We start from the raw sequence: 20354 nt of genomic DNA on the forward strand, positions 1-20354 counted from the left end.
TGAGGGCTTATATCTCTCTGTGTGTATCTCTGATTGAAGAACTCTTAATTAGTGTTTGTAAACAACATTGCATAGTGGAGAAACTCCTTGGGGGAGAGCTGGAGTACACATTGAGATCCGAACCAGGATAAATTTCTTGTCTCAACCTTTTATTTTTTTCCTCTGTTTTATGCTTTGATTATGTCCAATTATTGTGCATTTGTTTTCTGGTTTTGTCATCTGGTTTATGTGCAATGCAGTGTGTTTGTGTGTGTGTGTGTGTTGAGGTTGTATTGTAGGTATTTACAACAGTGGTATCAGAGCTAGGTTTTTTGAGGATCCAAGACTCAACACCAAAGCTGCCAAGAATCAAGAAAAGTTGATCAGTGGCATCTTCATCAACCAGATTCGACCTAGAGAGGTTTGATGGATTAGGGGATTTCAATCTTTGAAAAGAGAAGATGATGGCAATCTTGATCTACCAGAAAATGAATTCTGCACTAGAAGAAAAGGTTGAAAATTAGAGAAAGAAGGAGATGCAACAAAGAAGGGTGAATCTGAAACCATAATGAAGCAAGCTAGATAAGCAATCATAATGAATCTTGCTGACAATGTTCTAAGACAAGTTATAAGGGAGAAAACAACCTTGGAAATTTGGAAAGACTAGAGCAACTGTACATGGCAAAGTCAACAACCACCAAGATTTTCTTGAAGGGAAAATTCTATGGATTCAAGATGAATGCTACTGTTCCATTGGAGCAGAACTTGGATGATCTCAATAGGATTGTTTTGTCTCTAACTAACATAGGAGAAACAATCAAGGAGGAAGATCAAGTTGTGATCATATTGAATGCTTTGCCAAACCAGTTCAAAGATGAGAACTGTTATAGAAATCTTCTCCCAAAGATAGTTGTGCTTGCTTCCTCCCGATGCAAGATTTGTAAAAGTTTTCTCTCAAAGATAACGGTGCTTACGTCCTCCCAAAGCAAGACTTGTAGAAATCTTCTCCTGAAGATAGTGGTGCTTGCTTCCTCCTGAAGCAAGACTTGTAGAAATCTTCTCCCAAAGATAGCGGTGCTTGCTTCTTCCTAAAGCAAGACTTGGATGAACATTCTCCTGAATGTTGTTCTTTATGTTCTTCACTTTAGAATTTCCTTCACTTAAAAGTAATCACAAAGATACACAAACTCACCAAGGAATAGCAGAACAACTATCCTTTACAAAAGAAACACTCTCTTCTAAAAATATAAGAAGTAGAAGAGTTCAACCTTTTATTGCTAGTTTATGTCATATTTATAGTGATAAATGAAACCCAAAATTGAGCTCAAAAGGTCAGAATACAAATAAAAAATATTAATTAGTTTCCTTACAAAAACTCATTAAGTGACGGGATTCATGAACAGATATAGAAAGTGTGCAGACAAAATCCTGATTTGTTTAATCAGCATTGTGAATCTAGACTCCATCAAAGCCAAGTTCATCCCCAAGAAATTTTCCTTGGTCATCACACAACCTAGCTGAAGAGATTATTGAGTTCACATCAAAAAAAGAATAAAATAATCAATTATAAAGAAATTCCATATATATATATAGTATTTATTATATAATAAAATATTTTATTCTTCACATATAAAATTACAACCTGAGTAAAAATATACTCTCAATTAATACACCACAAGTCGCACTTTACAAGTAAAGAAACAATTAGATAATTAATGAAAAATATTCGCAAAAAGAAAGTCAGAATCTGTTCAAATAAACTATCAATTCATTCAAACAGATTCATTATACCTTGATAGATTTTCAGTAAAATTTCCTTACATAAATAAGGAAACAAAATATACATTAATGACACATTTGTATAATTCACCTAAGGTGACATTTTTCAATGAACCACCTTCAATTGAACAAAAATGATTATCTCCCAATTTGACCCACTATTGATAGTTTTGTAATTAGAGAATTAATTTCTGTCATGGCAAATATGAAATGAACACCATGTATCAATTATCCAACATGTGTCAAATCTATCCTTTGAGATTACTAATATACTAGCACTGTCATAGCCATCTCTTTCATCTCCATTAGACACTACATCTACATTTCCACCTTTCTTGGAGATGTAATCTTCCAAGGTTGGACAATCTCTTCTCAAATGGCTTGATTTGTTACAAAGAAAACACCTTCTCTTGAACTTGGCGTTTGACTTCCCTTTGTTTGCTTAGCTTTGTTCCTTGTTCTCCTTCTTTGAACACTTTCCTTGGACGAAGAGCACTTCACTAGCACTGTCTTCTTGCTAATCTGCCTTTCTCTCCATCTCCTTTGACATTAATACACTTTGAACTTTCTCTAATGTCAAAGATTCTCTACCATACATCATGGTATCAACAAAGTGCCCATAGCTATCAGTTGGAAGAGAATTCAGCAGGATTATAGCTTGGTCTTCATCCTCCACCTTGATCCCAATATTCTATATAGATTTGGGATCATCTTATTGAAATCATCAAGATGATCTTCAATTTCTTTTCATGACATCATTTTAAAATAATACAGATTCTGCTTAAGGAAAAACCTATTTTGCCATCAATTTTATCATGTACAAGCTCTTCAATTTCTTCCAAACCCCAGCTACAGATTCTTTCTTTTGACACTTCTCTGAGAACTTTGTCACTGAGGCTTAAAATTATGGCAATGTGTGCCTTGTCGAGAAGCTCAGTCTTCTCCTTCTTCGATAATTCTTTAGGAAGATTCTTCTCTCCCAAAAGAGCATCTTGCAAACCATGTTGAACCATGAGAACTCTCATCTTGACTCACCATAATCTGAAGTTGTTCTTCCCTGTAAAAAAGATTTCTAGATCGAACTTTCCATTTTCCATCTTCTTGGATCGCTCACCTGAATCTTGAAATCTTCTGATGACAATTCTTGGACACCAAATGCTCTAATACTTCTTGTTGGAGATGACAATCACTATCTCATACACCAGGATTGGTTCAAGGAACATCCAAGAACAATCCTCAAAGCTCAAACAAACTCCGATGTCGATTGAACACACACAAAGAACTTAACTGAAATGAAGAGACCTTTTATTTCTGTGAATTTAATCTGAATAAAATTGAAGAGATTAAGTTGCTAGTTACAATAATAAAGGTATTTATTGATTAATACCTTGTAGGGGAAACATAACAATTAACAGATAACATACTAATTGTCAAGTTAATTTGTCTTAATTTTTGTTGAGGTGGTACATTACAAAGTCACACAAAAATAACAATATACATGCAACAACAACAATTACATGTGAATTTAACCGAATAAAATTAGTAAAAAAAAACATTTTTTTCTTTTTTCATTCAGCTATAGTTTCTAGTTCCATAGTTGTCATTAATCTCTTTGGCATCTTGGTATTTTGTTTGGATGGATTTGTAGATGAAAACGGATTTGGTGGCATACTTAACTCTTCATTTCCTTCCAACATTTGAACTACGACTTTCATGGTCGGACGATCTATTGGGTGCCATTGAATACATTGAAGTCCTACTATTGCTAGTTTTTTTGCAATTTTACCATCTCCTCCTTCATCGATATAGATTCGAAGATCTTCTCCTTCTTCTAAAAGATTGAAAATCCATTCTGGATAGTAAATTTCATTCGTATTATTACTTCTTCTGCCTCCTACAATTTCGAGTAATAGCATACCAAAACTATAAACATCTGACTTGTAGGAGACATTACCAAAGTTTCTAGAGAATACTTCAGGTGCAATGTACCCTATGGTTCCTCTAGCTGTACTCATTGACACTATGCTTTGATCCTTTGAACATAACTTGGCAAGACCAAAATCAGCAATCTTTGGTTTAAAATTATGGTCTAACAAGATGTTTTGGGGCTTAATATCAAAATGAAGTATTCGTTTATCACAACCTTGGTGAAGATACTCGATTCCCTTAGCTGTGCCTGTAACTATATCTAATAATTTCTCCCAACTAAGAGAACATATATTAATATCATCAGTTGACCCTCTTACTGATATGTACTTATCTAGAGAATCATTTGGTAAGAATTCATATACTAGAGCTCTTCTAAATCCATCAGCACAATAACCGACCAAACGAACCACATTAATATGGTGAATTTGACCTATTGTTGCCACTTCATTGATGAAATCCTCACCATTTTCCTTAGAAACTCTATTCAGAATCTTCACGGCAACAGATATGTCATTGGAAAGCTTCCCTTTAAATACTTCTCCATACGCTCCTTCTCCCAACTTGTCTTTGAACTCACTTGTGATATTTCTTACATCGGCATAGGTATATCTTGATGGTTTGAATGCTATGTAGTCTTCCAAAAACTTTTCGATTCTCAACCCATTTTGTCTCTTGTTTTTCCCTAAATGGCAGACATAAAAAGTTGCAAGGAACCCCAATATGATAGCAAATGAACCTGTTAATATATATTGATCAATTATTAAAATTAGTAAGGTATATAATTAAAAAAAAAACAATTATATATATATATATCAATATATACTATATAGTGATTCTCAAGACACTAAATTTAAACAAGGTAGTAGTAGTGCATGTTAAAGAGTTCCAATGTGTGTAAAGATAATAGAATATATAAAATGAATGGACTACTCTTCTCATTATCAATTAGTATTCACCTTGTTTTAAATTCTAGAATTCATAATCATAATACAAATACTCACCTGAAGTCATTAATGAAACTTGAAATAAAACACCTGTTAAAAAAAATATAGATATAAATAAACACACAAGCTTGTTTTATATTAAAAATATTAGAAAATTAAAAAGTAATAACCAATCATAAATTAATTAAAAATACCTTTCATTGTATCCTTGGAACATTGGGTGGCATTGTTTGAGTTAGGCCTCTTGATCAGTGTGCATTTCTTCCCTTTAGATTCACAATATTTGCAATCCGGTTTTGACCACCATAAGTATATCCTCACTACTTCTTCCATTTTTATTGAATGGAATATTGTTGGTGGGACTTGCAAATTGTTATACATCCTGCTGCACCCAACTATATCCCCCCAGATGTTAGAATAAGTACCAATGGCATAAACAAAATATTTGGATGAGTCACTTAAACAAGGAATTGGTGATGAATACATGTGCCCATAGTAATCTGACTCATTGAAAGAGCATTTCAATAGCATAGAATCACCACTGTATAGTGAAAAGAATGGGGAATTTGAGAGATTGAGGAATTTCAAATTGTGTTTTTGGATGCAATAAGGATTATATGCCTTCAATGATTGTTCTTCATAGTCTATTTTTGTTACATGTAATTTCAAGTGAAGATTTGGGAGGTGAAGAAGGGTTTGATTGGAATGAGTACATGAGAGGTCAAAACCAGGATCATAACCACAATGGGATGGTTGCTTGCCTTTGAGTCTGAAAGGGAATCTTATTGGTGGTCCATTCTCATCACATCTAACTTCTTTGCACTCATGGCTGGTTTGTGTCTCAGCAAGAACTAGGGTTATCATAAATAAGGAATAATAGATATATGAAATGATCATCACCACTTTTACTAAACACATATTCATGTGTGTGTATATATATATATATCTAAATTTGCAGATTTATTTACATAACTGAAATGCATTTGAAACTTTATATAGCTTTAGAAAATTATGTTTAGAAATTAATTTGTTTTAATCTTTTTCATGACTCAATCAAATTATTATTTAATATGAATAGACAAAAAAATATATAATAATATATAAATATATATATATATATATATGTATATGTACATACTATACCACTTGTGCACCACTGGGACAAGTGGACAAGTGTAGACTAGGTAACCAGGTTGATGGATTCAATACAAATTTTGTAAATACATATTATATATATACTAATTAGATAATTATGTATTATATGATACCACTTGTTGTTATTTAATATTATACCATCAATACAAGAAAATACGTTCGCAAAAGTTGGTATTGTGTTGGTATTATAATTTTTGCCAGCGTAAAATGAAAAGTATTGTTGGCAAAAATAACTTTTTCGAATACGTAAATGTATTGATAAAAGTTAGAATTTTACCATTGTAAATGTGCACACTAATAAAATTTTGACTTTTTTACTAGTACAGTTTCGAGATGCACTAATAAAAGTAACATTTCTTGTAATGTATATTTGTCTACCCAATATTTGTTTTACTTGTTGTCTCTTATGTGAGTGTACATGATCCATCCAAGTTGGATGGTGTAACTGTAAGTACATTACACCTATACTAATGATTTCATTAATATATGAGAAATTTTCAATAATAAAGTAAAATAGTAAATTACACCCATATAAAAAAATTGTGTCACGGATTGTTAGAACTTTGCTTTTAACGAATAAAAAATATAAATGTACCTAATGATGAGTACGTAGGACCAAAAGTGGCACTACAAAAATTAGTACTTGTGACTAAAAATAAAAAAGTTGTGACCAATTAAAAATTATTATTTTTATGTTGTGACTAAAAAGTCCGTAGTTAAGTCACAAAAATTACAATTTATTGTAAGTAAATATGTTTTTAGTCACAATATTTGTTGTGACTAAAACTAAATTAGTGACAAACTTGTATCTAAATACCATATTTTAGTTTTTATTGTGGCTAAAAGTACATTTAGTTACAAAATATTTATGTTAGTGACTAAAAAATTATCACTAAAGTAACTGTTTTTGTAGCTACAAATTAATTATCACTATAGTGTTGTCCCTCTATAAAATTCACCAATAATTAATATATATATATATATCTTTATATATTAAAAGTGCCTATCTAACGGCAATTCTTGGTTTAACGGAATATACTTAAGAATATTCTGTTAAATTTAACGATGTTAATAGGTTTGATCTCCGTTAACAAATAAATAAACCCAATAATTAAACCAAAAAATTAAACCATCTTTTTTTTTTTTAAAATTAAAAAAAAAATCATCTTAACTACATATTTCTCTAACAAACCCGATATTCCCCGCAGAATCGGCGGTTAAGGTTTCAGATCAAGCTAAGCTCTAATACTGGCGACAAACTCAGCTCGGGTGGCTTGATTGGGTTCAGGTGAGCTACGTTTCGACCAACCCATCGGTGCAAAGTTTATTCTCTGCGTGTGTGTATTTGTGTTGATTTGTGATTGGATGGATATGTTTTAAATTAATAACTGGAGGAATCTCGAGCATCTTTGATAATTTCACTGAGTTGGGATGAATTCGGATGTGGATTAGCCAACGTTTAGGATCTGTTTTTTCTGGGTTTTAATTTCTTTCGCGAGAACATAACTGGGAGAATTCTAAGTCAAAGGTAGCTCAACTAGATTGGACACGAGAAATTCACTAACTCGTTAAAGGTAACCTTTTGCTCTTTCCTTTTCAATAATAATAATATTAATAATAATAAAATTGTTTATTTAATTTTTTAGTTGGTAAATTATTGAAAGTAGTGTTTGAGATGAAAGCCAGAGAATGTTTTTATCATATATCGACTATTCAATTTCAGTTGTGAATTATCAGAGTGAGGTTTAATTATTATTATTATTATTTTTTGCTAGAAGTGGGGTTTAATTTGTTGTACGAAATTGATTCCAAAAACATGTACATTTTACTATTAGCTTAAAACGAAAAAAAGAAAAAAAAAATCTGATCTTTATAGTCTAAATCCAAGTATGGTAATTGTATTGTTTGCTTATTTATTTATAATTAATGTATAAAACATATTAATCAGCTGATCCCTTTTGCTTTATTTTCTTTTCATTTAATTGGCTAACTCAAGTCTCAAGCTTCATGCCATCTCATTGAACACACATATCTATAACCAAGTAAATATTTGAAAAACAAAAAACACACAAAAGAGGAATTAAAGCGATAAAAACAAGAGATATAAATAGATACTAATAGAATATTTATATGCATAAAACATATAGGCATTCGAAAGCTACTACCTGGTAATTAATTAATTAGATACTCATTAATAACAATAACTTGTTACTTAATTAGAAAGTAAAATAAAGCTTGAAATTCTAAAGATATAATTAATAAGCTATATCTATTTGTATTTGGTATTTTCTTCTTTTGTGCTCTCTCTTTAATTATAATGTCCAATCTATAATTACTTGACTTTTGAGTACAATAATTAAGTGTGTAATTACTTGGAGATATCTCAATTGATTGGGTGTGTGAATGTGTGGGAGATGTATAGCGGGATGGATTGAAATCCTCATTATAACATTTGAATAACAATGTGTATATTATAGGTTTATATACACAATTATGATATTCTTAACAATTAGTTATATAAAACATATCGTTTGTAAAATAATTTACAATTAGTTACTGAATTCTTAAACAAAAACCACTAGAACTTATATAAAACTAATATTTACGTGGCTCGCCACGTAACTCTCATCTAGTATATATATATATATCTATGTGGGATCAATATTAGTTGTGTATAATATCATCAAGTAAAATCATTGTTTAACACTATAATATAATAACGAAGTTGTTGAGCTACCCATAAAGACTATTTCTGGACAGAACCTTTTTGCTTTATTAATTTCAACAAAACAACTACAAATTGTTATGATTACGTACTATACTATGGAAGTTGCCAAGTTGACCTAGCTGACTTTATAAAATTATGTGATCAGAGATATATATATATATACATACATACTTATAAGAACAACAATGGATTGGAGAAACAGTATGATATCAGAAGCTTTCCCACAATTCAAAATGTATAGCAGAAAGCCTCTTCTTCTAGTCTTGGTGGTCATAACATTAATGCTCCATGGAATTAGTTGCTATGCAAAGAATAATATAAAACATATATGTTATTCTTCTTCATGTGGGAGTATCTCTAATATAGATTATCCTTTCAGACTCACCACTGACCATTCCAGCTGTGGAGACTTTAGGTAGGTAGCTTCATTCTTATTAATTATGAGAATTTACACTACATACGATAAAGCATTTTTGCAAAAGATATAACACACTTTTTGTAACTGTTATAAAAAAAACTAATTTTAACTCACATCTTATGTCTATTGATGTTCTCCATTCTTTAGATAGCACTTTTTGTAACTGTTATATAGTAACTAAGGTGGTGTTCGGTAATACTTTTATTAATTTTTAAATTTTTTAACCACAAAAATATAAGTAAAATTTTTGTTTTTAAAAAACAAAAGTGGTTCAAAAGTGTGTTTTGTAAATATCATTTTTATTTTCATTAGTAACTTTATTAAGTCGGATCCAGGGAGGTCAGGATCGGGGGCGAGTCCAAATCTGAGGCCAGGTCTGAATTCGGTTTCTAAGGTCTAAGTTGGGGTCGGAATCTAAAATATTGATTAAAAAATATGTTTAAAAAAATTAAAAGTGATTTTTTTTATTTTGAAAATTTAAATTCTTAATTAAAAACTTAAAAAGTAAAAGTAGTTATATAGAACATGATTTTAGAAAATATTTTTATTTTTCTAATTTTAAAAACAAAAAATTGATTAAAAAAAGTATTACCAAACGCACCCTAGCTAATTTAAACTCGCATCTTAATTCTATTGAGCTATTGCAACTTTGCAGGTACAATCTTTCTTGCGAGAACAACATTACAGTCTTAAACTTGTATATTCGCACAGACCTTAAGTATCGAAGATACTACGTAAGAGCAATCAACTATAATAACTATACGATTCGAGTTGTTGATCCCAAATTTCACGAATTACATGACAAAAACCATTCATCTTCATTCAACACCAACACTTTGTCCCTTGGATATTTTGACGCATATAATTTTTATTCACCCCAATTTTATTTGGTGTTTGGAAGTATGAGAAAAGTTGCGAAAACCCTAGTGTTGATTAGCTGTGAAAGAAGAATGATGAAATCTTCTTATTATTACATTGATGCTAATCCTTGCATGTCAAGAAAGAATAATAGCAATAATTTTACATGGTCATATTATTTGTTGGATGTTGATGAAATGAGTCCTTCTAAATTGGATTTTTGCTTGATAGAACAAGTAACTCTCATTGATCAAAGTTTTCATGGTTCATCATGTCATGACATTATCAAGCAACTAGCTTATGGTTTTCACCTTTCATGGATCCAAAGTTTTGACAAATCAAAATGGACTCAAGAGTTTTGTTCCCTCAATGAATATTCCAACAAAGTTCATTGTGTTTCTGGTAAATGTGCGACTAAAGATACATTCGAACCAGATGATCAAAAACTTTGTGAGGGTATATATATACACATTTCCAACAATAATTTGTTAGACTATATATATAGTGTATATAATATAGCATATACAATGATATGAAAATGCGGAAAATATAATGAAATCATATCAATAATATATGCAATGAAAGGATCGATGTACCTCCAGCCATTGATCTTTGAGCTTCAATCCCTGCGATAGCTTCAGTATTGGAGTTCGGGCTTCCTCGCTCTCTCAACTCTCTTTAGATGGAATTTGCTGAATGGATTCAGAATGAGTGAGGAGCTCGGGGACCGAGACCCTATATTTATAGGTGAGATACTCCATCAGTATCTGTGCCACATTAATTGTCAGAATATTTTGACAATTAATTCAGGAAATCAAATCAGGTAATGAATATAGAAATCTGACCATATATAGAATATTACATAATTGATTTTGTCCAGATTTAATGAATATAAAATATTCATTTATCAGAAAATCAATTATTTATTTATTTCCTTAAATAGAAAATCATTTTCTTAATTAGAAAATAATTTCCATAATAAAAATATTCTAATATTCTCCCACTTGGTCAGCATTTAAACTAAAATATTCAAACCCAACGTTCCTCATTATATAATAAACATACGAATCATAGCGACATGTCCTCATTATGAATCGAGTATTATCTTCCATGTATTACAATACATTTATTATATAACAATGTACTTTATGTGGCAATGAACTTAAGTGAATAAACCCTAAACCTTATGTTTATTCAGGTCCTCTGAAATTTTTCTCAAATGTAAAATTAAGATGCGCATAAATATGAGAAAAATCAAAAATAAGAGTTTCATTAATAATAACTTTATTTGTACAAATTACATAAGGGAACCAAGTCCCATGTTCTCTACATGATCCTTGAATTTATGAGGTGGCAAGCCTTTTGTCATAGGATCGGCAATCATCAATTCAGTGCTAATGTGTTGAATGACCACTTTATTTTCCTTAACACGTTCTCTAATAGCTAAGTACTTAATGTCGATGTGCTTGCTTCGACTTCCACTTTTGTTGTTCTTAGCCATGAAAACAGCAGCTGAATTGTCACAGAACATCTTTAGCGGCCTTGCAATGGAATCAACCACTCTAAGGCCTGAAATGAAACTCTTTAGCCATACACCATGTGATGTAGCCTCAAAACAAGAAACGAACTCAGCCTCCATAGTAGAAGTAGCAGTCAAAGTTTGTTTGTTACTCCTCCAGGACACAGCTCCACCAGCAAACATAAACACGTAACCAGATGTAGATTTACGTGAATCACTGCAACCAGCGAAATCTGAGTCTGAGTAGCCAACTACTTCTAGATTGTCAGTTCGTTTGAACATCAGTTTGTAATCCTTAGTACCCTGAAGATACCTCATAACTTTCTTTGCAGCTTTCCAGTGGTCTATCCCCGGGTTACTCTGAAATCTTCCTAACATTCCGACAGAATAAGCAATGTCGGGTCTTGTGCACACCCGAGCATACATTAGGCTTCCAACGGCGAAGCATAAGGAATGTTCTTCATTTGTTCTCTTTCAAAATCATTCTTTGGGCACTGGCTCAAATTTAATTTATCACCCTTCATAATTGGTGCAACGCTCGGTGAACAATCTTTCATATGAAATCTTTCTAAAACTCTGTTGATGTAGGCTTCTTGAGATAAACCTAAGATACCTCGGTATCTATCTCTATGAATCTTAATGCCTATGACATAGGATGCTTCACCCATGTCTTTCATCTCAAAGTTCTTTGAAAGAAATTGTTTCACTTCACGTAGCAACCCTTTATCATTGGATGCAAGAAGAATATCGTCCACATATAAAACAAGAAAACAAATTTTACTCCCACTTTCCTTCAGGTATATGCATTGATCCATGACATTCTCTTCAAATCCAAAGGAAGAGATGACATCATGAAATTTTAAATACCATTGGCGGGATGCTTGTTTTAATCCATAGATGGACTTCTTGAGCTTGCATACCAAATCCTGACCTTCACTAGAGGAGAATCCTTCTGGTTGTTTCATGTATACCTCCTCCTCTAGATCACCATTCGTAAAAGCGCTTTTACATCCATCTGCTCCAGCTCTAAATCAAAATGAGCAACTAATGCCAAGATGACTCTGAGGGAATCTTTCTTTGATACAGGAGAAAAAGTCTCTGTATAGTCAATTCCTTCCTCTTGAGTGAATCCTTTAGCAACAAGTCTCGCTTTGTACCTCTCAGTGTTGCCTAATGAGTCTTTCTTAGTTTTATAGACCCATTTACAGCCAATGGCTCTCGCCCCATTAGGCAACTTTACAAGTTCCCAGACTCTGTTGCACCTCATAGAATTCATTTCATCATCCATAGCATTGTACCACAATTTTGATTCTCTACTGTTCATAGCTTGTAAAAACGTTTCTGGATCATTTCCAATTCCAATATCGCATTCTAATAAATACACAACATAGTCTTTGTAAATCTTTGGTTTGATAGGTCTAGGAGATCTTCTTAAGACTTCACCAACGAGGCTCTTGGGAGCAAGAAATTGTTCAAGAGCGGGTTGTTCAACGGTTGCAGGTGCAACTCTTGAACATTTTGATCTACTGGATTATCATTACCAACTTGTGGATCTTCAGTGATTGGTAATGGTTGTTGAACATTCGTTTGAACTACAGGAGTGTTAACCATTATCAATCTTGCTTTTGAAGTGGAAGGTTCTGAAGGATCTTTCTCAGGACCTAAGTCCTTTGATTGATCACTCCCACTGATCAAGGCATTCTCAAGAAATTTTGCATTCCTTGATTCCACAATTCTTGTGCTATGAGATGGACAATAAAACTTGTAACCTTTAGACTTTTCAGCGTACCCTATAAAGAATCCGCTTATGGTCCTCGGGTCCAATTTCTTCTCTTGTGGATTATATATTCTGACTTCAGATGGACATCCCCAAATGCGTACATGATTCAAACTTGGTTTCCAACCTTTCCATAATTCAAAAGGAGTTTTTGAGACTGCCTTTGTTGGAACTCGGTTTAATATGTACACGGATGTCTTTAATGCTTCAGTCCACAAGGATTTAGGAAGATTAGAGTTGCTACTAAGCATACTCCGCACCATGTCCATTAATGTTCGGTTTCTTCTTTCTGCAACACCATTTTGCTCGGGTGTACCGGGCAAGGTGTAATGGGCAACAATCCCATTTTCTTCAAGAAACTTCGCAAATGCACTGTGCTTGTCCATCTTCTCGTGTATCTACCATAATACTCACCTCCTCTATCTGATCTCACTATCTTAATTTGCTTGTTGCATTGTTTCTCTACTTCAGCTTTAAATATCTTAAAGACATCTAATGCTTCACTTTTATTATGAAGTAAGTAGATATACATGTAGCGTGAGTAATCATCTATGAATGAGATGAAGTATTTCTGACCATGTGACTCCATATCTGGACTACATATATCAGTATGAATGATTTCTAATATTTCAGAACTCCTATGGACACCAGTTTTGACAGACTTGGAGGTTTGCTTTCCCTTAATGCAATCCACACAAGTATCAAAGTCGAAAAAATCTAAGGTATTGAGTACCCCATCTTTTACCAATCTTTTAATTCGATCAATGGAGATCTGTCCCAATCTCCGTGCCACAATGTACAGGAATCCTCTTTCATAACACATCTTTTAGTGCCAGCGTGAACATGCATGACATTATTAGTGGTATTATTTTGTAAATTAAGGCAGTAAAGACCATCAGACAAAATACCATTTCCAACACATTCAGATTTATAATATAAATTAAAGTATTTGTCTGAAAATGTAAAGGAAAAACCAAAGGGTATAAGTCTTGAAACTGAAATCAAGTTTCTAGAGAAACTTGGTACATAAAAGGTCTTTTCTAACTTTAAAATAAAACCATTACTTAAAACTAAATTGCATGTTCCAATAGCTTCCACATGTGAGCCCATCTTGTTTCCGAGATAAGATGCTTTGCTCACTTGCCACCGGCTTCCTTAGATTTTGAATATCCCGCAAGGAATTTGTTATGTGAATTGTTGAACCGAATCAATCCACCATGTGTTAAGATTAACATTAGCCATATTAGATTCATAACATACTAAGGAAATTGGATTACCTTTGTCATCCATCCATTTCTTGAACCGTCGCACTCCCTTTTAGCATGTCCCTTTTGTTTACAAAAGAAACATTTGATGGAATCTTTCTTTATGGCAGCCTTGGGAGCCATGGGCTTTTTCCCTTTGTTCTTCTTGAATGGCTTGCGTTTCTTAGGTTGAGTGGTCAGGTGAACACTTTCTCCTTGCTCCTGTAGGAGCCTGGCTTCCTCTTGAACACACATGGTCATCAATTCATTGATAGTCCATTTTTCTTTATGTGTGTTGTAGGAAATTTTGAAAGGCCCATACTGTGAAGGAAGATTGTGAAGGATGTAATGAACCAGGAAGGTATCAGGAATGATAACGTCGAGTTTCTTCAAATGAGCAGTGATGTCCCTCATTTTAGAAATGTGTTCTCGAACTCCTTTAACACCGGTGAGTTTTGTGGACGAGAACTCTTGGATGAGGTTGATGAACAAAGATTTATCTGAAGTGTCAAACTGCTCATCCATAACTTTGATAAAGTCTTTCACCTTCTCAGGTGGCTCCACCGATCCACGCATTCCCATAGGAATTCTGGACATAATGAACATGATGCAGAGACGATTAGATTGCTCCCACTTTTCACGCAAAGTGCAATCTCAGCAGCGGTGCTAGTATCGATGATAGCAATGGTTCATCTTTCCTTATTGCATAATCCATGTCAGTGCAAGCTAGGTGGAGAAGAACTCGTTCCTTCCAGATTTTGAAGTTGTCACTCCTAAGCTCAGGGATTTCACTAGTGATTTCAGCATATTTAGAGGTGGATGAAATAGCTGCAAGAATAGGATTACAAAAGATTTAGATGTTAAAAGAATTGAGGCTTTAATGAATTCATGTTTTACCAATGTAGAAACATGATGAAGATGAAAATTTTATTAAATCTAAAATTGCCTGTGGGCTAAATTTTAAATCTAATAAAATTAGATGAACTTTATGATAGATTTAATGAAGTATTTAATTTAGAAATAATGGAGGAATGAAATCTATCTTTAATTAAAATTTGTGATAACACTATTAATTAAAATCCTCATAACTCCCTGTGGGGTAAATTAAGAGAATTTAACTTAATATATTATCCTAATTAATTATAAAAATATAATAAAATCCCTGTGGGGTAAAATTATTATATTCAAATAATTAATTACAAGTTTTGTCCATTAAGGTGAATTTTAATTAATATATAATTTTATATAATTAAAGATGCTGTGGCTACTCCCTAATTATAAAAAATTATATTTTCACTTTAGACATTAGGTATTGGGCTCTACCTAAAAGTAATTTCGTTATTAACATAATAGACAATCACTGAGATTAGTGCTCCTAGTGTGGTCGTCCGAAGATCATTAAAAACCGTTCTAGATATGAGCATTTGTCTCAGGTTCATGTTTTCTTATGTCAAACCACAAAACTACTTACGTTTTATTCATATTTTATTCATATTATTGATATGATTTCATTATATTTTCCGCATTTTCATATCATTGTATATGCTATATTATATACACTATATATATAGTCTAACAGTTGGTATCAGAGCTTCAATCCCTGCGATAGCTTCAGTATTGGAGTTCGGGCTTCCTCGCTCTCTCAACTCTCTTTAGATGGAATTTGCTGAATGGATTCAGAATGAGTGAGGAGCTCGGGGACCGAGACCCTATATTTATAGGTGAGATACTCCATCGATTCGTGCCACATTAATTGTCAGAATATTTTGACAATTAATTCAGGAAATCAAATCAGGTAATGAATATAGAAATCTGACCATATATAGAATATTACATAATTGATTTTGTCCAGATTTAATGAATATAAAATATTCATTTATCAGAAAATCAATTATTTATTTATTTCCTTAAATAGAAAATCATTTTCTTAATTAGAAAATAATTTCCATAATAAAAATATTCTAATATAATTAATAAAGAATGATTTAAATATATAAATATTTATATATCTAATGATTGTTTGCTATTTTTATGATGCAGTCACATTTCTAATAATGCTTCGCCAAGCTATGTATTACATCAAATGTAAGTGATGGCTAATTTTTTTTTATTCATAACATTTAATTAATTGATCATTTCATCTCTATTTCTATATTAAGTTTATTTATCCTAATTGTTTATTGTTTTCTTTTGTTTCTATGCAGACTACTTGTACGAGAAAGGACGTTACATATACACCGGTATGATTATATTTTTCAAGCAAACGAAAACTTTTATTGAAGCAAGTTACTCACTATAAAAAAATTTACTTTTAATCATAATAAAACTTGTAACTAATTATAAATTATCATTCTTATATTGTGATTAAAAAGTCTCTGGCTAAAAGTATTAGTCACCAAAATTACAATTTATTGTGACTAAATGTGTTTTAGTCACAATACTTGTTGTGACTAAAACTAAATAGTGACAATTGTATCTCAATACTATGTTTTAGTCACAAGTAATTTTTTGTTGTAACTAAAAATCACATTTAGTCATAAAAAATTTATGTTGTGACTAAAAGTTGTCACTAAAAATAATTTTTTTTTGTAGAGACTTTTCATTCCAATAATTTTTTTTATATTTAGATCTTTTGAAATACTTGGCAAGAAAATGCTAATTATATTTCTTTTCTTTTACCTATTTTAATAATTTTATCAGTGGGATTTTTCGCACCAAGAACATTGACTGGACTATTAATTCTAATTTCTATAATGGTGTATCAATGGAGAAGACGACATTTATCAATGTACAATGACATAGAAGATTTCCTCCAAAGTCATAACAATCTCATGCCTATACGATATTCTTATCGAGACATTAGGAAGATCACCAAAGAGTTTAAGGAGAAACTTGGTGAAGGAGGATTTGGCTCTGTATATAAAGGACAACTTTGTAGTGGTCCTTTTGTTGCAGTCAAAATGTTAGGGAAATGCAAGACTAATAATGGTCAAGATTTCATTAATGAAATAGCTACCATTGGAAAAGTTCACCATGTCAATATCGTGAGATTGGTTGGTTTTTGTGTTGAAGGGAAGAAGTGGGCTCTTATATATGATTTCATGTCTAACGGATCCCTAGATAAGTACATTTTTTCACGAGAAAAAATGAACATCTCTTTATGTTATGCCAAAGTATTTGAGATTTCAGTTGGAATAGCTCGTGGTATTGAGTATCTTCATCAAGGTTGTGACATGCATATTCTTCATTTTGATATTAAACCTCACAACATTCTTTTAGATGAAAATTTTATTCCAAAAGTTTCTGATTTCGGGCTAGCAAGATCATGTTCTTTGGAAAACAATTTAGCCTCTTTAACTGCTGCAAGAGGAACCTTGGGATATATAGCTCCAGAATTATTCTATAAAAATATTGGAAGAGTATCTGCCAAATCCGATGTGTATAGTTTTGGAATGCTATTAATGGAAATGGCAAATCAACGAAAAAATGTGAATGCAGCTACTGAAAACTCAAGCCGCATCTTTTTTCCCTTATGGATACACAAGCAATTCAACGAAGGAAAAGATATACAAATAGATGAATATGCAACAAAAGAAGATTTGAAGACAATAAAGAAGATGGTTATAGTTGCGTTGTGGTGTATACAACTAAAACCTTGTGATCGTCCTACAATGAGTGAAGTCATAGAAATGCTTGAAGGTAACCTTGAAAGCCTACAAGTACCTCCAAATCTTCACCTATATCCTCAAAATCAAGAGAACAATAGTAATGAGACATCTTTCTCATCAACAATTTCTATGGATGAGTATTCTGCAGATGTCAACGAGTAGAATATCACTACTTATGTATGTGACAATTATCAAATTTGTGAGCTTGTAAAATAAATTTTTGTTAAATGGTGACTATCATTTTGAAGATAATAATTTTTTTTTTCTTTATCTAATCTTGATAGAGTCAAATTTTGAGTTATTGTGTATTAAGAAAAATACATGAACTATTCTATTCATTCATCAATGATACACAATGAGTACTCTTTCTCATGGCTTATATTTGAAAATTTAGGAGCAAAGCATTGATGATCTCATCATATATATATATATACATATATATATGGGAAAGAAGTGATAATAGAATATATTTTTTGTCATCTTAAAAATTTAATTGTGTTTAACTCATGTTTTTTAAAATTATTTTTCGATTTTTTTACTAAAAAAAATGAATATTCTACACCATACCAAGACATGAATCAATCCCACCTCAAACCTAACCCCAGATTTGGACCCTGACCCGAACCTGGACCCAAACCCCAGACTCGGACCCCAGATCCTAGCTCGAACCCAGACGAACTTTGGGTCCAGTTCGGGGTCCGAGTCCAAATTTTATTCAAAGTCGTAAGAGCACCAGACAAAGGAATTTAAGGCTGATTCTATTCAAAAGCAATTTGAACTCGACCGATGCAGAAAAAAAATTACAAGTAAAATCTCCAAATGTTAATCCAAATTAAATAGTAAGCTATATTCGCTAAAGTTGGCTTGACAACTCCTAAAAAGACTAAATAGTGCACATTTATGCCCCATACACCACATGCAAACAATCACTCCTACTCAAAATATGAAGATGCATTTTAAAACTAGAGAAATCAACAGTTCAAAAGAAGGAGAGTACTTACCTGAAGGAGAAGGGTATGCCCAAGCTAGTATTTCGTTGATCCCTGCTTGAACGTTCAATAGCTTCAATGAACTTGAACAAGTTGTAGACAGATTTGGCGGTGATGCTTCTGGATTCTCCCTCACTCGAATCCAAAGAAGAAGATTTAAGATATCGTCGAAGGGATTGGACATTCACCGGGGACGAACTGGAGGTTTATGCTTTCTACAAAGTGAACAAAAATAGTGAAGTGTGTTTCTTCCTCCTATTTATAAGTGAAGGAAGGCGATATGAGAGCTTAAGCGATCAACGACTCATATATCATCTAAGAACGTAAAGAAATGATCGAACAATTGAGGAGCTGAAAGCTTTCATTTAATTGTCTTTATTGGAACCGAGGCATTTTTCATAATGATATTCACATCAATACCTGTGGTAACATGAATTAGCCATCATCACGGTATCCCAAGCATCATGGTCTTTCCCAATGTGCATGAGGTTCACAGACCAAGAGGCTAATGACATGTGCATGACATTAGCTGTAATCCAAAAGTTTCCAACCTTCCGCATTCGGAAACATAAAAGGTGAAAAGGTCTCTTCATTTTCAAGATTGTCCACGTGTCCATGGCAATCCAGAAAGAAGAATGCAAGCCTCCGTTACTCTCAAGTCCCAAAACTTGGGGATAAATATTGTTCGTGTTTCCAGAAGGGGGGACACATGGCTTTTCCAAAGTAGGATTAGCCTAAAATGGTCTAGACTAAAGCCTTTCCACGAGAATAAGTCCAGCCTAGACAAAAGATGGGCCTGAGCCCAACCGAAGCCTAGAAGACTCGCCTCAGGACTGAGGCTTATTGTTAGGCTAAAATTAGTCTAAGATTCGGGTCATATTTCGGTTAGTTTTCACTCTTTGTTTCTAGTTTTAGGGCTATATTACGCTTGATTCTTTTGTTTCAGGTCCTCGGGCATTTAAAGAAAGTATGTACAAGAATTGAGGAAAAACGGTGAAAGAATCGAGAAGAAAAACCAAAATTGGTGATGCTGCCTATTCCCGTCGCGACGGGGAATTTGCCAGTCGCGACGGGAACTGGCAGAAAGTTTCAAAAATTCGAAGTTGAACTCCCGTCGCGACGGGGGCTTTGCCAGTCGCGACGGGGACCCTTTTGACGGGATTTTTGGGCAGTTTCGTAATTTCACGAATTTTAAAGATGAGATTTGGTTTAAATAGAGGGAGTTCGTGAAAATTAGGGTTCATTCAGAATTGGAACCCTAGAAACAAAGAAGGAGGCTAGAAGAGCGGCGTGTGGCGACCCAAATCAATTGCTTCAACTAGTTCTTTCTCTTCTCTTTAATTTTTCTATGTTCTTTTCTATTTCAA

At 32.9% G+C, this 20354-nt stretch overlaps 2 protein-coding genes across 2 annotated transcripts; one reads left to right on the forward strand and one right to left on the reverse strand.

The window, feature by feature from the left end:
- Positions 1-3043: 3043 nt before the first annotated feature.
- Positions 3044-5601, reverse strand: LOC133039032 (rust resistance kinase Lr10-like). Its single transcript, XM_061117847.1, has 3 exons — positions 4826-5601; positions 4689-4721; positions 3044-4423 (listed from the first exon to the last, which is right to left on the reverse strand). Exons 1-3 carry the CDS (start codon positions 5553-5555, stop codon positions 3327-3329), a joined length of 1860 nt encoding a protein of 619 aa, XP_060973830.1. The 5' UTR covers positions 5556-5601; the 3' UTR covers positions 3044-3326.
- Positions 5602-8704: 3103 nt separating this feature from the next.
- LOC133038672 (rust resistance kinase Lr10-like) lies at positions 8705-18176 on the forward strand. The gene is made up of 5 exons (XM_061116786.1): positions 8705-8929; positions 9588-10246; positions 16371-16415; positions 16535-16570; positions 17031-18176. The coding sequence occupies exons 1-5, from the start codon at positions 8718-8720 to the stop codon at positions 18158-18160; spliced, it is 2082 nt and encodes a 693-aa protein (XP_060972769.1). The 5' UTR covers positions 8705-8717; the 3' UTR covers positions 18161-18176.
- The last annotated feature ends 2178 nt before the right edge of the window (positions 18177-20354 follow it).

Source organism: Cannabis sativa, chromosome 6 (genome assembly GCF_029168945.1).
Source record: "Cannabis sativa cultivar Pink pepper isolate KNU-18-1 chromosome 6, ASM2916894v1, whole genome shotgun sequence".
Classification (NCBI taxonomy): Eukaryota; Viridiplantae; Streptophyta; class Magnoliopsida; order Rosales; family Cannabaceae; genus Cannabis; species Cannabis sativa.